Source organism: Chroicocephalus ridibundus, chromosome 13 (assembly GCF_963924245.1).
Source record: "Chroicocephalus ridibundus chromosome 13, bChrRid1.1, whole genome shotgun sequence".
In the NCBI taxonomy this organism is placed as follows: domain Eukaryota; kingdom Metazoa; phylum Chordata; class Aves; order Charadriiformes; family Laridae; genus Chroicocephalus; species Chroicocephalus ridibundus.
Window position 1 is genome coordinate 16870605 of NC_086296.1, and position 15549 is coordinate 16886153.

The window sequence follows — 15549 nt, forward strand, 5'->3', positions numbered from 1 at the left end:
TCTGGGAAACGCAATGAATCCGTATATTCCGATTGCTTATAACCTTTGTAGTTGAGCAACTCGGGGCGCACACGAGGCGGAGTGATCCCCTGTGCGCCCAGCGCTGCCATAAAGAACGCCTGCTTTGACACTCCAAAATTGAGTCTTAGAGAGTCCTTAATCGCCGGCTCACGGTATCAGTTCTAGTCTGCGGGAGAAGCCAGGCAAATCCGTAGGAGGTGGAGGATCGCTGACAGAGACCTTGGGTTCCAGGGTAAGGGAAGAGCAAGGACGGTGACGGTCCTGCTGACAGGACCCCCCAAGGCCGGGCCCTGCAGCAGGCGAGAAGCTGAGGCAAAGCTGGCCTGGGACAATAATCGTCATGAGACACAAAAGTTTATGTTAAAAAAATTATTTTCCTGCCTCAATATTAAATACATAAACTAGCAACCTTACCAACAGAAACGTGTACGCTATGAAGCGTCCAGGTAGACAGCTGTAGCAGGAATTTCCAAAACGGGTGACTATAATGATAGGCATAAAGGAGGGACTTAAGGCGCCCTTCTGCAGAGAGGGGACGTTGTACAAAATGCAACTTGGGGACTTCTTAGCATTTCTGCTGTTAAGACACAGCTGGAAGCAGAGACGAAGACCGAGGGAACTGCGCACGGATGTGGTACCAACAGTCTGAACGGTGGCACGGAGGTCTGACTGCCAAGGCCGCAGCAGGCGAGATTTTCAGCAGGCAGCTCTAACGGCCCCCGGAGCTGCAGCAGGGACACCCTCGCCAGGCGCAAGGGAGGAACGCGCTCACTGGGGAGGTGCGCGAGGCAGAAAAGCGCTGCAACCTCCACCCTTGAAGATTTTAAGCGCTCCAACGGAAAAGGCCCCGAGCGACGTGACGCGGCTTTTGAGCACGCCTTGCTTGGCACAGGTTGGTTACACGACCTCCAGAGGCAATTTCGTTCCTACGTTTTTTAAAGGTGTTACTAAAACCTCGTGTTACACACAGGTCCACTTGACAAGGTTACCAAAAAAAGTCAAACTGAAGCAGAGAAGGACTACCTGGAAAGTTCCAAGAATGAAACACGTGTTTTATTGGCACTTAAAAAAGTTCTTGGCTTGCTTTCCCTAGCAAAATGGAAGTTTAGAGAGGACACATCAATTGTACCGATGAAAGTAATTCCAGGGACAAAATGTAACTCAAAACAAAAAATCACTTGGTACAAGATCAAAAAAATGCCATAAAAAACCCCCCAAAGCTACAACTGGAAACGGTAAGCTTCCAGAGAACCGAGGGGAAAAAACTGAGTAACACCTTCGTAAGAGGAGAGCAGCAGGAGGGGATCAGACTGTGTAAGGACGCTCAAGAAACGCGTAAGAGCTACTTGGCCTCTGGGTGTTACAAATCAAAGCCTGCGAGACGCAGCATCTCCGAACTGTATTTTAACGAAATCTGGCTCTTTAGACTTTGTGCTGTCCCTGCGTGGAAAGCACAAAAATTTCTTCTTTCGCCTTTATATAAAACCCCAGCTTCTACAGAAGGATGGTTTTAATCGGAAGCACCGGCGTGCCAGCACAACTGACAAAACCTCCAGTGGGTGTAAGGAACGGAGGAGACTGGTGGAGTTTGCTCCTACGTTTAAGGAACGCAGCCCGTCTCTCCGGGAAGGTGTACGGGGACGGGGGAGATGCTCCTTACCTTCGTTTATACTGGGGTGTCGGGGCCCAGATCCTGAATGAAAGCAGTTGGTCTCGCTGCGTGCTGTTACAAGGACCTGGAATTCAGGTAATAAGCAAAAGTCTCCCCCCTGTCCTGTGGTATGTAGAACTTGGGACTTCTCCAGGACTACAAACCATTAATGCTTAAGATTTTTTTTCTGTGCAACAGATGTTTAATTTGGAATATTTTTTGCAAAACATCTATTATACTTTTAGCTGTCCAAAGAACCCCAACGGTCCATTTCATTTGATGTTCCTGAAGGCGGGCGCCTCTTGGTCACGCTCTATTTCTTCAACCCGCCGGGCTGTAGAGGATTGCAGTTTTCTGAGCACCCAGTTCACGGACCCCTTGTCCCAGCAGACCTGAGAAGCCGGCTAGCCAGCGGACTCAACCCGAGTCACCTTGGCCACAGGTGGTCTGCCAGGAGCTGTGGTGCAGCCTCCAGCTGGGAGGACGGAAGAAAGGAATTGTCCTTGCTGCTGACCCGGGGCCAGGTGTGACTCAGCGATGCAAGGCTCCAAATTCCAGCACTCTAAAGAAAAAAAAAAATTACCTGGAAGAGCAAGTTGATCAAAGCAATGCAAACCTGAGGGAGTGACAACAGACCAGAGGGTCACTTTATTTTCAGCTGGTCGAGGAGTTCTTCTGCCATTGCAATTACGTCTCAGAGAAACAGCAGCAAAAGTGTGCAATAAGGTGACTCCTAGAAAAGAATTTGAACTCCAGCTTTCTCCCTCTGATGATCACAACCCCCTGTGAGCAGCCTAGGAGGCCATCCTCTTCCAAAAGGATCCTCAGCCTCTGAATGTTAGCACGGTGACAACTCACCTCGTATTCGGGAACCTCACTGCACGGGCGAATGCCAATCCCGTACACTCAACCCTCACAAACCACCGAGACTTCATCCCCTCCGCTCGCCCTCCCCCGTGTCGCTCAAATTCCTGACTTGCATTTCTCTAGCGCAAGTTCAGTGTTTTCCAAGTCTAAGTCCTGACCTCCTCTTCCGTAACTCAAGGCTTATTTTTAAGTTGCTGCCAGGTTCTTACTCGAGGCAACTTGCTAGGCGGGATGTTCTGGTCTTCCAGGTCGAGCGTGTGAACATACCCTAGATGCAAAGAGGGTACCCACACCTTTACCTCACTAAAAGCACACAGCAACCCTCCCATCACATCAGGCACAGTCCCTATTTCTTTTAAAAATAAATATTTATAAAGGAAGAGATTCAGAGAACTACAATGTTAAAAATTTTCCTGCCAGCAGCACAAATGTCTTTTTCATGTGAAGTCACAAGAACAAGTTGTACACCAAGACAACGTAAGTACTGTCTAAAAACCCTCTCTCCTCATCGGCTGCCAGAGTCCTCCGCTGCAGGAACCCACATCTCCCATCGCAGCAACCAGCTCTTCTGCGCTTCCCTCGGACTCGTCCTGGGTCTGCTCAATCTCCTTTCGTGATCAAGTCCTCGATATACGCATCCAGTTCATCATCTGTATTAATATCAATGTCCTGAAACCAAAAGCACAAGGAATACCAGTGAAACGTGAATCTGGAAGAAGAGGGCCAGAAGGGGCGAGGCCGAGCAGCACGGCACGCCCTGCAGCATCCGTCCCGGTCAGCCTTTACGCCCCGACTCCCAGCACTCTCCAGCCGCTGACATCCGCTGGGAACGCGCCGCCAGCTTCACTTTTCAGAGCCTAATGGACAACGCCTGGAAACCAGTTGGCACTTGATGCTCGAACAATAGATTTACTGTGCCGATCAGGGTCAAATGAGGGTTTTTTTATAGCTTTAACACACATCTTCCCGGCAGGGAGCAACTGCCGTCATCTGCTTTCAGCAGTTTTTCCATTGAGTCGTCTTAATTTTATTTGAAGTCGTTTTTTTTTATTTAAAGTTCACTTATTTAAAGCTTTTATTTAAATATTTATTTCCTATTTTAATTTAATAGCATAACTGATAAATAGATTTCAACATAATTTTTTTTCTTTGCGGTATTATTTGTTTAAAGCTTTGCATTTGTACGCACGGGGTTCAGAACCTAGCACCACCTTTCTGCCCAAGAACGGGCCAGGAATTCCCCGCAGAACACCGCCTACACCCAGGGAAATTCTCCCGCAGCCCCGCGTGTCACAGCGGAAACCAGAAAACAAACGGGAGCTGTGCACTATGAAAAATCCATCCGTGAAAAGTAACGCTCGCCAGGACCCCCGAGGCCTGGATCCCAAAAGGTGGGCAGTGACACAGCCGTGCGCTCAGCTGCTTCCGATGGTCCGAGCCCAAGTTGCACACAACTGGGAAAGAGCTGAAGCCCAGTTAAATGCTGGACTAAAACATCTCAAGTGCCTCTAAAGGCCCGGGCCAGGGGAAGGTTGCCACTCGTGGGGCAGCTCTGCTTTCGTAGCCCTTCGTCACTCACCTCCTGCACTTTCTGCAGAAGGGCCACGATGTTAGTCCTGAGCTTCTGCAGTTTCTCCTCTGTTTCCTTCAGCTTTCTCTCCGCGTTGCGGAGGTTTTCTTCACAGGCTTTGGCCCGGGTGTCGGCGCGGGTCTGATATGAATTGCACAGGTTCTGCAGACCTACCTCGTACTGTTTGAAATATTCTTTCTGTAGAAGACAAAATGCAAGAAAACGACACGTTACGAAGAAGCACCGAGCATCAAGAAAGCCCCGGCACTCGCGGCCTGTAGAAGAGTCCAGCCACCAGCACGCCGCGACTGAACACCGCCAGCCCGACAGCGCGCCCCCGCACCCCGGCCTGCAGGCAGTGCTACGCTCGCATTTACATTTCTGATTTGCCTACTGCAGGCGGCACAAAAATCACACGGGTTTTTACATTCCTCAAAGACCAGAACTGCAACAAAAGCTGCCTGAACTCAGATTAAGGATGCAGCATGTTTTAAAAAGCCCCAAACCACAGTTATGCTGTAGAAAGATCTGACAGCCTCTGTACGCCGTGAGTTTCCTTATTATAGATCACCCAGACAGCACAGCTTATTCCTGTGAGGTGGGAACATCTACACCTGCAGAAAACTCCAGACAAGACCAACACGTCCTGCGGAAGCTGCAGGACCGGTAACTCAAGCAGACGCCTGAATTAACGTAGAGAAAAGAGGGAGAGACGGCCTTCACTGCGAGTGAAGGAGCAGGGCACTTTGAGGACTACAAAATCACGGAATCTTCAGAGTTGGAAGGGACCTCTAGAGATCATCTAGTCCCACTCCCCTGCTAGAGCAGGATTGCCTAAAGCACATCCCTCAGGGCTGCATCCAGGCGGGTCTTGAAAATCTCCAGAGAAGGGGACTCCACACCCTCCCTGGGCAGCCTGTTCCAGTGCTCTGTCACCCTCCCCGTAAAGAAGTTTTTCCGTGTATTTGAACGGAACTTCCTATGTTCTAGCTTGTGCCCATTGCCCCTTGTCCTGTCGCTGGGAACCATTGAAAAGAGCCTGGCTCCGTCCTCCTTAAACCCACCCTTTAGATACTTGTAAACATTAATCAGGTCCCCCCTCAACCTTCTCTTCTCCAGGCTAAAGAGTCCCAGCTCTTTCAGCCTTTCCTCATAAGGGAGGTGCTCCAGTCCCATAATCATCTTGGTTGACCTACGCTGGACTCGCTCCAGTAGTTCCCTGTCCCTCTTGAACTGGGGAGCCCAAAACTGGACACAGTACTCCAGTTGTGGCCTCACCAGTGCAGAGTAGAGGGGGAGAATGACCTCCCTCGACCTACTGGCCACAGTCTTCCCTATGCAGCCCAGGATGCCATTGGCCTTCTTGGCGACAAGGGCACACTGCTGGCTCATGGATAATTTGCTGTCTACCAGGACCCCCAGGTCCTTCTCCTCAGAGCTGCTGAAAAAAAGCAGTAGCTTTTGTCATTTGGTCATCTGTAGGTGACACAAGCCACCTACAGATGCCCCCTGAGAAGCTCTTCCTTTGTGGTATGTCAAAGAAGAGAGAAGCCAGAGGAGCCAGTACCATCTCTCTGCGTTTCAGCCCGCATTGGCCCTTCCAACAGCAGCACGCAGGTACTGGTGCAAGCTCAGCTCCATCTGTTCCTCGCTCAAATAAACGGAGCCCACACCAAGAGCCTGAAGATGAACAGCTGACTCACAGCCAGTCATTCTGCTCACCTGGAGAAGCGTGAGAGGCTTGGCTACCGCGTTCTCCCCCATTTTCAAGATTGCATCTGCCTCAGTTAGGTTCGTAAGGCTGGGGGCAAAACGAACAGGTATACCCACATCCTATTTTCACAAGCCTGTAACCTGGCCTCTCTTTTTTAAAAGCTTAACAGCAATGGACTAAAGGTTAAGATAGCAGCAGCCAGCGGCTTTCCCACAGAGGTCTATGGTAATTAAAAAAATCCTCAGATGACTGTCAAAGGACCTAAGGCATATTTCAGAGGCTCTCATTCTTTTTCTCAGCTACGTCAGTCTGCTAAGGATCCAAAGAACCCTTTGCAGAGCGCGATCTTGCATCAACAGGATGCACCCTTGCCATAAAAGTGGAATGCGTGCGGGGGAAAAACCCCAAACTTAGTTTTCTAGAAATACTGAACTCACCAAAGGAAACGCCAACAACCCTTCTGAGCTCATTGAACTCAGCTCCTTCTTGGAGATGGGAAAATTCGGAGGTAAGAAGTACCGCAAACAATTTCTGTGCAGGAAAGAAAAACACAAAGCCAGAACTGGGAGTTTGAAAGACTAAAGCGGTCAGACTGCAGCCGCCCGCAAGAACCGCAGTGAACCCACCGAAGCATCTGGACTAGCAAGTCTACTGTCTCTTGGCCGCTGCTGGGACCGGTGGTGTCTGGCTCAATTCTGACACAGTCTGAGGTAGAAGGTTCAGCTCCAACAACCTCCTCTTCCTGCTGTGTGTCTGGAGCCTGGTACTCAGGAGAGGGAGGCTTCATCAACCTCACATCCTCACTGCCCTTCTCTACCCTGGAAAAAAATGATATTAAGGGAAAGTCAGATTTATTTTTTTTCTACATTGGCCACACCTGAAACGCTGTTACCAGCTTCATCAGAACCTGTACCCAGCTGTCACCCTGAGACCTCTAGATGAGCACAACAGCTGCCTCCACAGGAGCAGCACGCCAAAGCAATGGGCAGACTGTGTGGAGCCTGTCACGCTCATTCCTTATGAAGCAGCCGGACAGTCCCGAGCACACAAACGCTCCCTGACACGGCAAAGCAACACACTCCTCTTCAGCATCTATGGAAGTAAAATGGGTGTCTGTCTCCTGAAAGCAGAACAAGCCCCCAGAATTCAGTAGCTGGAGATAGTTACCAGCGATCCCTTGGTGTGGTGTCTGTAGGAACGTAATCGAACTTCACCTTCCAGCGTACTGCCTGCTTGCCCATCTCCACAGCCGTGACACGGCCTGTGAACCACTCCTTGTTCACACGCACCTCCACGTGCAGCCCTTTATCTGCAAGGAGGACGACAGCAAAGATGTTTGCAAACACTCCGATGCCAGAGAGCACATTCTGCTCGAGCTCTAGAGAAGACAGACGCCCTCAGTGGGGAGCAAACCCTAAACCTGTGACAATCCCTTCAAATGGTACGTAAACCATAAAAACACTACTGCCGCACAGTTCAACTCCTACTCGGAAACGTTTAAGATGCAAGCAAATTATATGGCATTTTCAGACAGAAGGTTTCTCCCGTTCTCCAGGCTGTCTGACACGGGCCTTCCAGGTAGGACAATTTGCCGCGTATTCCTAGTGGGTCACTCTCCAGACAGCTCCTTGGGAACAAGCTGAAGAAATGCCCTGCTCTGGCAGGTACAATGTCGTCCTGGCTACCGTCTTTCCTGGGGGTCTCTCGGCCCTTCTCCTCTCACGGCAGCGCAGCAGGTCTCCATTTCGCAGCTAATGTAGCTCCACTTTCCATTCGGTTACGAAGGGCGAGCACAACATCAGCCCACACCACCCAGCCAAGCATCACACCCGTAAACGTGACGCAGCCCTCAGCTTACAGACCTTCCCATGCCACAATCGCCTCTTGTCTCATCAAGGCGTTCCTGACCAAAGTGTTTAATGCGAGTTAGAGTCATCTCAGGGTTTTGGGACCCAAATTTACGCTAATTTTTATTTTAAAAAGCTCATTAATGAAATCACACGTTTAACCAGCAAGTCTAGTTCTGCAGCAGTCCTTTTCCACTGTGTCAGATACCAGAGGCAGTTCAAGGGTTCATTTCTCACCTTTCTGAGCTTTCTTCAGTTCTGCCAGCTCTTCTTCCCCAGCGCTGTCTGTGAGCTGTGAGCAGAGAGAGCTCGGATTAGCTGCCTCCCAACCAAATTAGAAACACTTGACAAATACCTTCTTGCTGGGGAAACCAGTGCACTCTACCTCTACCACCACCTCACTGGAATCCTTCCTCTCTTCTTTCACTGCCACGAATTTGCCCCGTTTTGTCTTCTCCTTCTTGTACTCCCCCTCCTCCTCAGACCCATCCTCTGTGTTGTTCAAGGTCCTCTTCCGAGTGGCGGAGGCCTGTCGGGAGAGCAAACAAGCTTTAGCTACAATTCCAGCACGCTACCAATCAAAAACCTTCCTTTGGCCAAGTTAAGAAAAAAATGCTCAGCATCCAGTATTTAGTTTGATAGTTCATTAGCTTTCCTGGAAGGTTTTAGCAGGTGCTACGTGATCATGCAGACGCTCACCTCACCACTCCAGTTTTGTTTTTTTCCCTGGGAAAACACCCTAGTCTAACAGGAAAGAGATGAAACAAGTCTTCACGAGGGGTGTGGAACGGCATCCTAGCCCAGAAGTAAAGCAAAAGTTATCTTGTCCTGCGCGGGGTCTACGGTGCAAACCCCACGCGACAGAGCGAGACAGCCTCCGCAGAAAAGCGGGTCAGGAGCTGACAGTTGTTATCCCACCAGGTCTCACCTGCGGGGATTTGACAGTGGCGGATTTCTTTAGTGCTGGCATCTTGGCAGCTTTTGGACTGGATGTCTCACGTGAGCTTTTGGGGTTCTGCACGACAGAAGAGGGCGTTTTCGTTGTTGTACTTGGTTTGGCGAGAGTTTTTAAAGCGCTGTTAGACTTTGCAGCTGTCACAGTGTGCTGGCACGTCCTGGAAGTGCTGGCCTCCTCCTTGGAGAGGACGCTTGCCAGTTTGGGAGTGCTGGTATTCGTCCAAGCCGAAGAGCTCTTTTTCAGGTGACTGACGGACTTGGGAAGAGGCGGAGGTAGCGGTGGTCTGCTGGGAGCGTTCTTGATTACATCAGGTAAAGGAGGAGATCGCGGGCGCTGAGGTCGGGTCTGTGGCTGGGTGCTCTGAAACAAATGAGGGTACAGAAAGGACAGAAGGGTTGGGCACTGCTTGTCAGAGCAGCTAGGGATGGCACGGACGAGTACAAGCCTACGGTAGCCCATTTACCTCCCCCGCAGGCCGCGTGGACGCTTCCAGAGGCAGTTTCTTTAAGTCAGCTTGAGATCGAATCGGAGTGGTTTTCTATTTAATAAATAAATAAATAAATCAGAAAGTCCATCTTTAAAAGCCATCAGGGCCTATCTAAACCCACCCCAGCAAACAGTCTTCCAGTTTAAGATAAACAACTCTAAGAAGGTGTGCTCTGTATCCTTCAAGAGACACCCCTCCATCTGAACACCGGCAGTCGCTCCCATTTTCCTAGCAGAAAGTGAAATGCAAGCTGAGATGCTTGCTTTCTGTTATTAAAAAAAACCTCTCCCCCATGAAGGAGTGTGGGTGGCATCAGAGGCTGAGACAGACGCGGCTCGGCATCAGCCATTTGCACTAGGAGATCTCTCAGACCTGCTGGGCTTAGCTGGAGACCTCCAGATTTACCTGCAGAGCTTCCAGCTTTTCCTGCTGCTGGCGGATTTTCTCTGACAGTTGTTTCTGCTTTTCCTCCTGTGATTTCAAGTCTTTTTTCAGAGTTCCCAGTGGTACCTTCTGCTTCTGCTCTGCAGCTTCACACCTGGCACAAAGGGAACGCAAGACAACCTCACCACCGACAGCAGGACCTGCACTGTCCCCATATCCCATCCCGAATGCAGCAGTAAAACTGCTTTTCTTTCCACAGTAGCCCCAGTCTCAAACCCAGTTCTATTAAACCTGTCCTTATCTCAACCTACGAGGTCTTTTCCTCTCCCCTCCTTTTCTCCCTACCCGACCGGGGCAGGGAGAGCGAGCAAGGCTCGCAGCGAGGTCCTAGTTGCTGTCTGGGGTTAAACCACAACAGGATCTAAAGCACAGTTGTTAAAAACCAAGCTATTTATGCTGGGAATTACCAATTCAGAGCCCGGGAGCTAAACAAAGCTCAGGAACAGCTGCGACTGGTTGTCTATGCTGTTTCTGTACTCTGGACTTCTACAGCAGTTTTCTCTCCTATCAACTTCTGTCTTCAGACCAGTTCCTCTTTTTGCAGACTTCCTTTCCATTTAGAAAGGAAAGCTTATTACTAGTAACCTGCGACTAAGCCATTGTTTACGTGAACAGAAGATGCACTTCGCCTTGCCGCCCAAGGCCACAAAGTTTTCCTTTGCAATATCCTTTAACTATCTGCTGTTCTCATCCTATTCAGCTTACGGCCTCTAACACAGTGGCGAGCGTCCATCCTGCTCCCTCAGGCCCCCTCAGATGCAGAACCCCAGCAGAGTCCTTGAGAGAGGAGGAAACCGCAGGCAGGAAATAGAGGGAAGCGGATTGGCATCACCGGCAAACTTGTGGCTGAGCAGCTGGTCGGCAGGAGCACCGCCAGGAGGGAGAGGGGACAGGAGGGAGAGGGGACGGGGGGCTCCCAGGCTCATTTCCCCTCACAGAGCCGGGTCACAGGGAGACGCACCAGGATCAGCCCCTGCAGGGCAAAGTCATGCAGAATGACGCGAGCCAGGAAAGCAGCAGTACCACCACAACCCTTGCACGACACGAGAGATCCAGCCGACTCCTGCTCTGCTTCGGAGCCAAGCCGATCGAAACTTCCTGAAAGTTTGAGTCTTACAGATAAAGGGAGGATCCCAGCGCCAAGAGGCTGATGAGAGATGATTTATTTTATCAAGATCACTGATCCTGAATCTGCCAACTGGTGGGACACCCCCTAGTGTGCAAGACACACGCTGTGATCAGCTTTGTCAGTGGAAAGGAGCAAAAGCAGCAGTTTCTCCATCAGCCTCTTCTCAGCTGAAGCCCTGCAGGGGAGTTTTTCAGAGAGCGATTACTTCCTCGGCCCAGAAACATCTGTCATAACCGCAAAATGCCTGCTTGACACCAAAGCCGCAATTCCCAAAGATAAAGGTGAACAAGTGGCACCACACACGGGTTTCCCAGCAGAGAAATGCCATCTCCTGTGCCACGCACTGAGGCTCCAAACATTAGGCTGTATCTCACAGCGCAAGAAAGTACGAAAGCACCTGTTAGTTCTGCCGTTGCAAAAGAACTGAGACTACTCACGACATTCCAAGCCACAGACTGCATCGCTAGAGGCGGCAGGTCAGAAAAAAAGGAATTGTCTTTGATGTCAGAACAGTCTGCAACTTCATCACCAAGGCTTTGGCGATGTTCAAGGCGCTGAGACAGAGAGTCATCTTCAGCTGGCGTCTCAACCACGAGTCCAAACGCCATTTAGGACCCAACTGGATTTTAGGTAGGAAAAGGGAGGAGAGCGAGCCTGACGCTGAAGTGACAGACACGCTGCCTTCTCTGTGACAAAGTGAGCAATGGGGCTGCTTAGCGTTGACCCTAACATAGACCATGGCATCGGAAGGGGTGACTGCTTTAACATGACAGAGATGGGGAAGGGCGTTCAGCTCCCATGATCCGGGACAACGCACCACCAGCAGGAACTGAGGTGTAGGTGGACAAATCAGAAGGGCTCAGTGCCAATAGCAGACACAGTGCAGGCAGACAATGCCAATGTAGCCAAAACCACCACGCGCTCTTCTGACACCAGGAGAGCGCCTGGTCATCAGCTCTGACAGTGCTTCATCTTCAACTTGTCTGGATGAGATTCTTCACAGACCCTCATGGTGCACAAGCTTGAAGTCCCCCACCCATGGTGGCAACAACGATGCTTCCCAAATCCTCAGCTCTCCCTCAGACAGTACAGATACCTGGGATGGAACAGCTGGGGCACGAGATCAAGGCACAGAGCTGAAGGTGTGCAAAGCCATGGCGCAAAGGCACAGCAGGAAACATCAGGCCGTAGAGCACTTGGAAGGGAAGTTCAGAAATGCAGTGACTGCGAGGAAGTCCTGCTTTCTACTGGCACCAAGCAAGCCAGAGGAGTGCTAGTGCTACTTCTGCAGGAAACATTCTGGCTCCTGTTAAAGGACACAACCGCGCTCACTCTTGCAAAGTGCTGTAGGCCTACTCAATCCAAAAATCTTCTACAGTTATTTCTCCTCCCATAGTAAGGCTCCTGAGGTCCCTTTTGAAGAAGCCAAAATGACCAGAAGTTTGGATCGCCCGTCCAAAGCGCTTCACCTGCCCTTTCCCACCTCCCCGCAAGGGGAACGTGGGATACCGCCACACGTGCGCACGCTGCGGAAGCACTCTAACTCGCTCCCAACCAACGTCCCAACATGGCCTCACAGAAAATGCAGCCAAACCCCTCCAAATTTTCAAGCTACTGCAAATACAAAAATTTAAATTCTTTCATTAGTAAAATCAAGTTCCCGTTAGGCTACATGATAAAAACGCCTGTCTACACACGCACAAACCAGCACCAAGAGAACGGCAGGTAGGGGAATCTGAGCAACACCCCTCCCTGGCTACTCCCAGGCCATCCTAGGAGCCACCAGCCCATCCAAGGCCCATTTCCACAAGCCCAGAGGCCCAAAGGCAGCTCAGAGAATGCTAATTAGGTACTTAGAGGAACAGATACCCGGTTTGGGCTCCTGCCAGGGCTGTCTCAGGGCAGCCTCAGCCCCAGCGCCCAGTCAGTCAGAGCAGCTCGTCGAAGCAGTTTTGGACCGATGGGAGGAATCAAAAGCAGGTAAAAGACAGGACGGAGATGATTTGGGGAGGAACAAATGTGGGAAAACTGAAATGAAATGGCTAAAAAGGGCCGGTTATACATAAACAGCTGGCTGATCAGTACACTTGTCTTTGTACTAAACTCCCCGTTTAACTCTCTTTCTGGGCGAAGGGGTCTATTCTGCACGCACACGCGTGTATGGGGGTCTGAGTACCGGCAGCTGGAGTGGGGTCACTGCTCACAGGGGTGCCTGCGTGCCACCAGCTGCAGTGACCGCAGGTGTGCACACGAACATATGATTCACAGCATGTGTCGGGCCAGACAGGCCACCAAGGACGTAGCCTGGGAGCAAGGGAAGAGGGCGGTGAAGGGATGAGCCCGCAGGAGCTGACTCCTGGAGGGAGCAGGGACTCCTGCCCGACTGCTGGAGGTGGGTATGGGAGTGTAGGCAGAGCTGTGGGTGCCTCGAGGCAGGAGAAGAAAACGTCTCTTACAGTAGGCTATAAATGGTTTTGTTTTGACCACACTGATAGCAGTGAAGAGTTGGACAGCCCCATCTCTGTAATTTGGAAACAACTCGACAGGCAGGAGGAATGGGCCGACAGGAACCTTCTGAAGTTCAGTAGAGACGAGTCTGAAGTCCTGCCACTGGGAAGGAGCAGTCCCTTGAATGAAACAGCGTGGGCACTGCCTGGCAGGGAGCAGCTCTGCTGTGAAGGTCCTGGTGAGCAGCAAGCTGAGCATGAGCCAGCCCTGGCAGCAAAAGCGCCAGGAGCACCTGGGCTGTATAAACAGGGAAGAGCACGGATCCAGATCCACTATGGGATGGAGAGCGTGCCCAAGGTGAGACACGGGGAGGTCTGTGGTGTGCATGGGTTATCTGTGTCCTGTACCCACCAACCCCCTCAGGGCTCATCTATCCCAGTGCCAGTAACCAGAGGGACGGGATCCAGGGGCCAGATACGCCCGTGATTATTTCCACCAGTGGTCCTTCACCCTAATCAGCCAAGAGGGAAAAGGATGAGGCTGCTGGTGCGGTTTGCGTGAGCGCTGTGCGCGTCCGCCTGCGCTGACCTGCGTGGCCGGATGGGCATACACGCATGGTCTACCTGTGTTTGTGTGTGTCTACCAGCGACACCTTCCCAGCCTTGCTCCCGCTTCCAGCTAGGGGGCTGGAGGTGTCTGGCAGCTTCTTCTGGGGCTCGCAGGCTTGTCCCTGCCCCAGCAGGTTAGTCAGGGGACATCCTCCGCAGAGTCACGCTCATCGTAGCTCTGCACCAAGGCACAAATACGTGGAGCGACAGGGAAGTTAGCGTCGGTACCCTTCCAGTGACAGGTGCCAAAAGGAAGAAGCCAGAAAAAAAATCAATACTTTCCAAATATCAACATCAACACTTCTTTGTAGCCTTTGCAGCCACAGATGCTGAAATTCTTATTCCAATTAAAAGTCACCGCCTGAATTGTCCTTAAGCACTTTAAGCCCTGAATTAAAGCTGAGCAGCTTCCCTCGTTACACAATTAAGAACCAGCTTCTAGCAGTGTCTCTCTTCATAGAGAAGCAGCCTAGAGCAATCATTTTCTTCATTCAAATAAATTACTAGATCCTACCTAAATTGTGTAACTATGAAGCACACTGCTGGCGAATGACCTGACGTGCTGCTCGCTCAAGTGTGCGAAACGTCACCCTCGGGCTCACTGCAGCTCGGGGGTGTTGCTGCAGTTTGCGCGCCCAATGGGCTGCAGCTACAGCAGCAACCAAGACCCTTGCAAAGACCCCACTGCGCACGCAGCGCTGCCAGCCCGTGCTTACGACCGTTCTTCAAGTCCTGTCTAAGCTATCTACGTGAAAATTAACATGCATAAAACTAAGGCTACAATCATATTTCCAGTGCAGAAAAACCTTAAAGGAACTCAATTTAACCAAATCGCTGGTTGAGGTTAGAAGGGTCCCTGCAGATCACTTGGTCCAATCCCCTGCTCAGGTACGGCCACTTGGAACTGCTTGGTTGCCCAGGACGACGTCCTAGAACACCTCCAGGATGGCGACTGCACAACCCCCTGGGCACCCTGTGCCAGGGCTCAGTCACCTTCCCAGGGAAAATGTGTTTCCTGATGTTCAGAGGGAATCTCCTGCGTTCCGGTTTGTGCCCATGGCCTCTGGTCCCGCCACTGGACACCGCTGGGAAGAGCCAGGCTCCGTCCTCTCTGCAGCCTGCCTTCAGGTATTTATATACATGGATGAGATCCCCTCAAGCCTTCTCTGCTCCAGGCTGGACAGTGTGTCCTGGTGCCTGGGATTGTTCCTCTCCAAGGACAGGACTTTGTGCTTCCTCTGGTTGAACCTCATGAGGTTCCTGTTGGCCCACTTCTCCAGCCTGTCCAGGTTGCTCTGGATGGATGTGCAACCCTCTGGAGTATCAGCCACCCCTCCCAGCTTAGTCCCATCTACAGACTTGTGAAGGGTGCACTCTGCAGTCTGTATATTGCACAAATGCCCACCAACGTGTTGGCTCCAAATACACACATCACTACTTTTTCACTGACTCTGAGCACAGCTTAAGGGTACAGAATTACTGCCTGTGCCTCCAGTCTTCTCAAAGAAGAGATGACCAGAAAAAAAAAAATAAATATGTGCAGATAAGGCATGCTGCAGAAAACTCTCTGTATTAACTGGTGACAGGATGCGGAGAAGGCAGAGTTACTGAATGCCGCCTTTGCTTTGGTCTTTACTGCTCAGGCCAGCCCTCAGGAGTCCCAGACTCTGGAGAAAGTAACAGGGAAAGTCTGGACAAAGGAAGACTTCCCCTTGGTTGAGGAGAACCAAGTTAGAGATCAATTAAGTAAACTGGATATCCACAAGTCCATGGGAGCTGATGGGATGCACCCAAGAGGGATGAAG

At 51.1% G+C, this 15549-nt stretch overlaps 1 protein-coding gene across 2 annotated transcripts in view; it reads right to left on the reverse strand.

The window, feature by feature from the left end:
- Positions 1–1089: 1089 nt before the first annotated feature.
- The window catches only part of MORC2 (MORC family CW-type zinc finger 2), a 60881-nt gene continuing 46421 nt past the window's right edge, over positions 1090–15549 (reverse strand). Inside the window, exons 17-26 of one of the 2 annotated variants that reach the window (XM_063351611.1) lie at positions 9521–9653; positions 9092–9166; positions 8599–8988; positions 8056–8199; positions 7908–7962; positions 6991–7132; positions 6450–6641; positions 6261–6354; positions 4119–4307; positions 1090–3208 (exon numbers count right to left, since the gene is read on the reverse strand). In XM_063351611.1, coding sequence (XP_063207681.1) covers positions 3140–3208; positions 4119–4307; positions 6261–6354; positions 6450–6641; positions 6991–7132; positions 7908–7962; positions 8056–8199; positions 8599–8988; positions 9092–9166; positions 9521–9653 — 1483 coding nt within the window. In that variant the 3' untranslated portion in view covers positions 1090–3139. The remainder of the gene's footprint in view (positions 3209–4118; positions 4308–6260; positions 6355–6449; positions 6642–6990; positions 7133–7907; positions 7963–8055; positions 8200–8598; positions 8989–9091; positions 9167–9520; positions 9654–15549) is intronic. The other variant, XM_063351612.1, reaches the window with a different exon arrangement.